This window comes from Conger conger, chromosome 2 (assembly GCF_963514075.1).
Source record: "Conger conger chromosome 2, fConCon1.1, whole genome shotgun sequence".
Lineage (NCBI taxonomy): Eukaryota > Metazoa > Chordata > Actinopteri > Anguilliformes > Congridae > Conger > Conger conger.
Window position 1 is genome coordinate 77288568 of NC_083761.1, and position 8502 is coordinate 77297069.

Consider the following 8502-nt stretch of genomic DNA (forward strand, 5'->3'; position numbering starts at 1 on the left):
TTTAAAAAAATAAATAAAAATTTAATAGAATTCCGATGATCAAATAGTCCTTATCTTTGTTGTGCAGGTAGCAGTTGAAATTGTACTTCCCTCTAGGGTCTTTCAGCGCACTTATCCCTGGTTATGGGTACGCACTTTGCACTTTGTTGTACGTCGCTCTGGATAAGAGCGTCTGCCAAATGCCATTCATGTAAATGTGATGTAATGTAATGTTGTAATCACCTGATCACCTGCTTCCAAATAAACATCATCCTGTTATGTTGTTTCCTGTATTTACTGTATTGCAAACATCATTGCACACTGCTTTTTTAATCCCCTTCCTGTCTGCACCTCCAACGCACCTTTTGTCCTATTCGAATAGATAAAAATGAAATGAGCATGTTCAATTCTATATCATTTTACTGATGTGTATTTGAAATTCAGAAGAAAATACTCCAGCATTTTGGCTACAAAATATAAAGGCAAATCAGTGACCAAAAAGAGACATAGGAGAACGGCCGTTTCTCTTATGGTTAAAAGCAAAGCAATGAGCCAAACATTATAACAATGTGCTCTCCCTTTAATATGGTTTTGCTGAAACATTTACATCAGCAATACACACTCAGTGAGCACTTTATTAGGTATTTATTCATCTTATTTTTTATTGTCTTCCTCTACTTAGTGGTTTGACGTGTTGGGTGTACAGAGAGGCTCTTCTACATACCACTGTTGTAATTATTTACATTACTGTCACTGTCACTGCCCAGGGGAAGCACAGGAGCCTGTCACCCCACTAAACATCTCATAAAGCTGAATATGGGATAACAAATACATTTAGACAGTATATCCATCTACATGCATCTCCTTGACACTGACTACCAAGTATTTGGTTTATTTTAATGTGTCTCTCTCTGCTTTACTCCTTCTGTGATATGTTAACGATGTCTTTAAATGCGAGGACCATGCCGGCATACACTCCTGGATGGCATTATGAATCAGTCTGGGAGTGCCCTTCGTGAGGCTGGGGAATACTTTGCTTTTATTATTTTAGTTTGTTATTTCTACCTGGATCCTGTGAGGGTGAAGGAAGAGTTTTTGTTCGTTTACCGGTTGCATGCTCTCGCTTTCTCGCTCCCCGGGGGGCAATCAAAGACAATAAACGCCAGTGAAAACCAACAACCTCTCCCCATGTCACAGCTTGTGACATGCTCGTGTAACCTTTTAAATGACATGATTTATTATTGATATGAATGATTTATGGATCATTTCACATTACATTATTGGCATTTGGCAGACGCTCTTATCCAGAGCGACGTACAGTTGATTAGACTACGCAGGAGACAATCCTCCTGGAGCAATGCAGGGTTAAGGGCCTTACTCAAGGGCCCAACGGCTGTGCGGATCTTATTGTGGCTACACTGGGATTAGAACCACCGACCTTGCATGTCCCAGACATTTACCTTAACCACTACGCTACAGGCCGCACATGCACCTATGCAATCTATTACGGAACCACCTGAGAATTCTTACCAATCAGCCCAAGTATAAAAGTCGGAAGTGAAAATTTCCTAACTGCCTATGATAGAGCCTAGCTTTATCGAGGTAAAAGCACTGGCTCAGGCAGTAAGAGCAGTCTTCTGGCTGTCTGCGGGTTGCTGGTTTGATCCCACCCTAGGGTGTGTAGAAGTGTCCCTGAGCAAGACACCTAACCCCCAATTGCTCCCGACAATCTGGTTGATGCCTTGCATGGCAGCCAATTGCTGTTGGTGTGTGAATGTGAGTGTGAGTGTGTGTGTGTGTGTGTGTGTAAATGGGTGAATGAGAAGCATCAATTATTCAGCACTTTGGATATTGGTGCTATAGGAATGTTGACCATTTACCATTAAAAACCTGGGCTATACAGTATGCATGATATAGCACACATATGTATGATTGCTTGACTGTCAGTATTTTATCAAATTCACAACAATTTGGTTCTTTGCATAGGTTTTTTTTTTTTTACAGAGACACTGTCCCAGACATTTCTGGTTCGGTACTTGGAGATAACCAACTGTAGAATGAATCATGCCTGTGTGATCAACTGTAAGAATCTTCTCCTCAGATACACCAAAAAGCAGAAGTGTTTGAGAGGTGACGGAAACGTGTAGTTCCAGCACCATGTGCTACTGGACCAGGATTAATGATGTATTTGCTTGATTGTCTGATCCAAAAAAATGATAGATTAACCGCTCCAATGTCCGCCGATAGTCTGACCTATCACTATCTGTGTAGACCTCGATGTGCCTCTGGCCCGGACAGTTGTGTATCTTGTGACGACACGAGAGTTTAGGCCAGTGACTATACTAGATGCAGGTATCCTATGTTGTGTGTGTCTGTTAGGACTCTAAACTGCTAGGTGTGCAGTGGTACCAGTCAGGAGAATGCAGGTTAAAATGAACGCAGCTTATGCGACAATTTATTCAATAGAATGTTCGATAATAGAAGTATGCAATGGTGCACTGCAAAATGTGAGGAATTAAAGGCTGCATGTGAATGGCACACAGGAGGTCTTATTGAAGGTCTTATTTACGAGTCTACTTTTTCCCCTATGAACCCAGGGTTCACAGAAAAACCACAAATCATCAAATAAAGAGTCACAAGACTGGAGCAACAACAATGATCCTACTGACATTATCGCTGCACTTCTAACACACCCGGTTAGTCTTTGTAGCACAGCTGGCTGCTGACGCACAGGTAACATGCCTTACCTGTGGTTAATTTCTAAATGCTATTCCAAGAATTGTACCACACCACCAATGACGTCAACCAGTTTTTCATAGCATCAGCTTTCTGAAAACAACAAACATTGTTTGTGGAAACCCCATTGTTCTGACAATATTATTTTAACTTTCAGTAGCATTCCACTTAGGTGGCAGAACTGGGCAGAGGCAGTGCAATGATGGGACTTTGGATTGGGATGGTCAAACCTTGCCAGCCCTGTGTCAGGTATAAGATGGGTATTGGGTTCAGTTAAGCAAATATTTTACAAAGCTGAATATGGAAAGAAATTTCTACAAGAATTTTGGATATGTTGAAGATCTATGTTGACACTGGTTCTCTGTTTCACTTCCTCTGTGAGTGAACAATGTGATAAGAGACATGTTTTCCACTGAATTAAAAATGAACATGACTGCTGTTAAAAAATAAGTAATAACACAGGGAATCCCTCACATTGCAAAAAAAGATCTATTTTAATGAAAACTACTAAGGCCTCAACAGTGTTGTCACTGGTAGAGTATCTGTTGTTCTCCTATCTCAGCGTTGTTGATGAGACAGTACAACATACCAGTAAACATGGGTTGGGTTCTCTAATATGGCAGCTATGTAAAAATGTTACCAACCTGGATTTCGTTCATCTAAATAATTATCAACCAGCCCAAGTATTAATTCAGAATTTGTATTTTCTGCTTACCTTTAATAACTTGAATTACTGGAGAAGTAGTAGTAGCAGTAATATCATCCTCATCATCATCATCATCATAATTGGAGACACTAAGACCTATATGCACGATAGCTTAAATGTAGGGTCCAATGGTCCATAATTGCATTCATTGCATGCAGTCTCTTGGCTTAATTCCAGGAAAGACAGCTTATAAACGTGTCAGAGGAAAGGAACGGCCAGTACATCACAGAGTCCTTCAGAGATCGCAAAGGTTGGTGAGCTGGAATCTTCTTTTTTATGTATGCATTATTATATTAATTATCTCTCTCTCTCATTTCTTTTGTCATTTTCATTGGATGTATATCTGTCTTATGCACTCAGTAACTCAACGAAAGCTTTTACTAACTGAATAAATGTAATATGCAAATGTTATCTTGGATCAAAGGATAATCTGAGCAAAATCACAGTAACGTGTAACTTTTTTTTGTTCACTTTAGCCAATCCTGACATCCCAGCTGAACACAACCTTTTGGAATCCAGCATGAGGGTAAATCTCACTCTGACATACTAATGCTGAAGTAATGCTGTAGAAATGCAGCGCATTGACTGGTGTTTTCACTGGTTCTTTGTATTTGGGAATAGGAACAGTCTATTAATGGATTGGACTCTGATTTTGTTTCTGATTGGCATTGTTATATATTTGCGCAAATTAAAATGTAGCTGCTAAATCCTTATTTACTTCCCAGCAGCAAAAAGGTTGCATCAATCAAACTCACTACACATTTTTATTAACTCCATTTTTATTTGTCTCCCTTGAAATTAAGATCGCCATCAGTTAAGTTTTTAGACTACATTGGCCAAGTTGAGTACTTTGAATTAATGAATGAAAACATGCTTTATAGCTGCAACACAGTTCCAGGTTCACTCATCTCTTTTCAATGATCCCACACAGTAACATCATTTCTCCCTGCTGTGTTCCAGAGAGGGGTGACTCACCCAAAACAATAATGCCTCTTTTCGACCGGGAGTTCCTGGGAATTTAACTCCCAGGAACAAGTACGCAATGAACAAAAGGTTCCTTCAGCCTGCATTTCCACCGGGGGCTAAAGACCCCGGGGAGTTTACGCAAATTTTAGTCTGAAGAAAAAAAGTGAAAACGTTCCACGTTTTGCAACGCTTACGCCGGTCTGTCTGCTAGCGAGCTAAACTAATAGCAAGCTGTTGTTCTTATGCTACACTGGGTGTGGGTGTGAAACTAATGAAAACCCACCGCAGTTAAGCAGGAGTTGCAAATACTGATTTCGAAAGGAGACAGACTCAGAATTGAAAATATGTTGCATTTATTCACTTCTTATGGTTTCACATTGCACATAAGTAAAGCCACAGTCCAAATCGAAAACAACAGTCACACTACAATGTGTTGAGAAACACCATTAGACCTGTACGTGCGTCTACATCGTTGCAAAATGCCGGTCTTTTAGCTATCGCTAAATAGCTATCGCTACATAATCGCTTGCTAGCGGGCAGACCGGCATAAGCATTATGTGCTCGTACAGTAAATTGAGGAACTAAGGTGTTGTGATACAACAAACAAAACAAGCTTTGTAGCAGGCATTTAAAAATGCCGCCTGGAATACAATGCAGGTAAACTCGCCCAATCAGAAATGACCTGCGCTGCTAGCCACACCCACGCTAGTTCCTGGCCATCAGAAAGCTCTACCTCCTGAGCAGGGGCTTTTTTAGGGCTGAATAACGGCCCCGGAACGATGAGATTTGCCAGGCACGTGGTATGAAAACGCGTCGACTTCCGGCGAAATACCTTAGTTCCGGGGTAAAGTTCCGCCGGTGGAAATGCGCCATAAGATTTAGAATAGTGTCAGCGCTCCTCTCTCCTGTGTTTGAGAATAGTGTCAGTGTTCCTCTCTCCTGTGTTTGAGAATAGTGTCAGTGTTCCTCTCTCCTCTGTCCAGGTCTCAGTGTTCCTACTTCTGCCACTTTCTGTGGCAGGTTTCATTCTTCCTGTTCCACGTCCTGAGGACTGTGATGATGTCTTCAGAAATGGCTCCATACACAGTGGGGTGTACACTGTCTATCCTCGAGGGTACAACCAGGCTGTCCAGGTGTACTGTGAGATGGACTGTGAGAATGATGAACACAAAGGAGGATGGATGGTGAGTAACATCACCTGTCAGATAAACTCACCTGCTGAGAGTCTCTTTCTTCTACAGTTCAGAGGCCTGTGTGGAACGCATGCACATATTGTCCCGGCAGGGAGGACAGAGGAACTAAAAGCAGACAGGGGGGCAGAAAAAATGGCAGGTTTAATTGCAAAAGCAGGGGCAGACACAGTGGAGTCAAAAAAACAGGCCAAGGTCAAAACTGGAAATCCAGATAAACAAGGGCAAGGACTCAGGAACAAGGGCTCGGGAACAAGGACTCTGTACGTCTGCCTTGTTGGACTGACCCCCTGGTTTTTGACCTTGGCCTGTTTTTTTGACTCCACTGTGTCTGCCCCTGCTTTTGCAATTAAACCTGCCATTTTTTCTGCACCCCTGTCTGCTTTTGGTTCCTCTGTCCTCCCCGCTGTGACAGAAAAGACAGGAAATCCAACAGGAAACACGAAAAGGGCAAACAAACAAGGCTCGAGAACACAAACACGAACTGGAGAGAAGGCAGGAAGTAAGGAATGCAAGATAGGAAGGAAGGCTGAACCCCGGAACTACTGTAAACACCCGAATAGTGGGGCACGCAGACAGGGGAGTGACTGGGCTCGTAAACATTCTGACTCAGACATCACAGGGGAAGACGAGTGCGAAGACAAATGAATATAAAAAGAATACCAGACATGAATATGAAAAATAATAAATTACAAGAATAACGATAATAAACAATGATAAACTAACAGACAGAACACAGGAACATAACACATATGATGATATTACTGCTGATGATAGTGATTATGATGGTTAATGGTGGTGATATTAGTGAGACAGGCTGATGAATTTACCTGCATCTTTCAGGTGCTGCAGAGGAGAATGGATGGCACTGTGAACTTCTACCGACCCTGGGCTCACTACAAGACAGGCTTTGGAAATATTTCTGGAGAACACTGGCTGGGTAAGGAATTTACACTCCCATTTAAATTACATAATGTGCTCAATGTGTTTCACAGAGAACATTCTGTATATACTATTGCCATAACTATCACTGAAGTCCATGCTAGAATGTTCAGTATTACGACTAAATCCTGTTTGATAACTCAGTATTATCACTGAAACCAGTTTTAACACTATTACCACTGATGCCTCTTCTAGAACTTTCAGTATCCTGTGTTGTTTCAAATACCAGCAGAATATTCCAGTCCTTTGGTTTTGGGTCTGATTACTTTGCTGTTATACAACTGTAGGACTGGAGCACATCTTTGCTATTACCTGGCAAAAAAAGTACATGTTGAAGGTGGAAATGGAAGATTTTGAGGGAGGAAACGTCCATGCCTGCTACACCTCCTTCTCTATCGATACTGAATCTGAAGGATACAGGCTGCATCTTGGCAAATACATAGATGGAGGTGCAGGTAAGCAGTGCAGCTGCTTGTGTGTGTGTGTGTGTGTGTGTGTTTTAGTGCGTGTGTGTGTGTGTGTATGTGCGCGTTGGTGTGTGTGTGTGTGTGTGTGTATGTGTGTGCATTGGTGGGTGTTTGTGTGTGTGAGAGAGAGAGAGAGAGAGAGAGAGAGAGAGGAGGACTACAGAAGAGAGAGGTCTGGCTACTGTGTAGTCTGATGATGCCATAGGAATGAACATGGAGCCTATGGCCTGGTGTGTCGTGTGATCATTATCTTGCTCTGTTTCTCAGGTAATGCTCTGATATATTCCGTTGGGAGTTCATTTTCCACCTTTGACCATGGACCTTATAGCTATTACGCTGAAAAATATCAAGGAGGATTCTGGCTCAACTACTATCCTTATGCAAACCCTAATGGCTTATACAAATGGGGGAGGCACTCAACTTCTAGTACAGGTGTCCTATGGAGCTTTTGGAAGTCGAAGTATTACTCTTTGAAAGCCATCACCATGAAGGTCAGACCTGTGTCTCTGGAAGACCTGACAGGGCAAGCCTCCCTAAACCTCCAAACCTCCTTCCCCTTTTATTAACTATCTCAAGGGGCCCCACTCTGGGTTTGTCAACAAGATTCATGCATTAGATTCCATACTGGGGTTATTTTGGGGGGTTGCAATTAACTTGATAAGATGACTTAATTTCTCTCCTATTTTATAATTATGCTCACCAAGGCCACTCTTGCCTTGGCTTCTGTTGTTGATGTTTAGTTTAGTTTGGCTAGGTAAGCAGTGTTTGACTAGATAAGTGGTTTGTTCATACATTTGCGTGTTGCGGTATTACGATTTAAAAAATTAAATAAAAATTAAATTAAATTCCGATGTTCAAATCCTTATCTTTGTTGTGCAGGTAGCAGTTGAAATTGTACTTCCCTCTAGGGTCTTTCAGCGCACTTATCCCTGGTTATGGGTATGCACTTTGCACTTTGTTGTACGTCGCTCTAGATAAGACCTTCTGCCAAATGCCATTCATGTAAATGTAATGTAATGTAATGTTGTAATCACCTGATCACCTGCTTCCAAATAAACATCATCCTGTTATGTTGTTTCCTGTATTTACTGTGTAGTCTTGCAAACATCATTGCACCTCAGCATTTGTACTTTTGGCCAAGAGAGGTAGCTTAGGATACACCTGTAAAAAGTGAATGCAACCTAAAGGGAACTGGTGAAAGTTATTGTGCTTGTTCCACAGGGGAAGATGATCCACAGGGGAAGATGATACACAGCACACAGAGTGCCACAAAGACCAAGCAACCAAAGACCAACAAAGACAGGAAAGCTTGATGTTTTGTGAGGGAGAAAATTAATCAGGGCTAATAGCAACCCTAGAGGTAGGAGAATAATTCTCAAAAAAACTAAACTGTGAAATCTTAGGACCAATTGTAAACTAATTAAGGGTAAAGACATGAGGATTAAACAATAGGTCTTGGAAGTATGAAAAAACACAAAGCAAAAACCTTTTCCCATATACAGATTTCTGGACCAAA

General features: G+C 41.5%; 1 protein-coding gene across 2 annotated transcripts; it reads left to right on the forward strand.

Moving 5' to 3' along the window:
* The first annotated feature begins 3651 nt into the window (after nucleotides 1–3651).
* Nucleotides 3652–8056, forward strand: LOC133112484 (microfibril-associated glycoprotein 4-like). Of its 2 annotated transcripts, none has more exons than XM_061222891.1 (6): nucleotides 3652–3671; nucleotides 3898–3947; nucleotides 5371–5571; nucleotides 6421–6517; nucleotides 6807–6974; nucleotides 7254–8056. In XM_061222891.1, the coding sequence occupies exons 2-6, from the start codon at nucleotides 3942–3944 to the stop codon at nucleotides 7550–7552; spliced, it is 771 nt and encodes a 256-aa protein (XP_061078875.1). In that variant the 5' UTR covers nucleotides 3652–3671; nucleotides 3898–3941; the 3' UTR covers nucleotides 7553–8056. The 2 variants fall into 2 exon arrangements, with proteins under 2 accessions (XP_061078875.1, XP_061078876.1); XM_061222892.1 differs by having other exon boundaries at nucleotides 3661–3699.
* The last annotated feature ends 446 nt before the right edge of the window (nucleotides 8057–8502 follow it).

Coding starts and splice junctions, on each gene's coding strand:
- LOC133112484 (XM_061222891.1), top strand. Junction 5,572..6,420: donor AACACAAAGGAGGATGGATG/GTGAGTAACATC, acceptor TGCATCTTTCAG/GTGCTGCAGAGGAGAATGGA. Junction 6,518..6,806: donor TTCTGGAGAACACTGGCTGG/GTAAGGAATTTA, acceptor ATACAACTGTAG/GACTGGAGCACATCTTTGCT.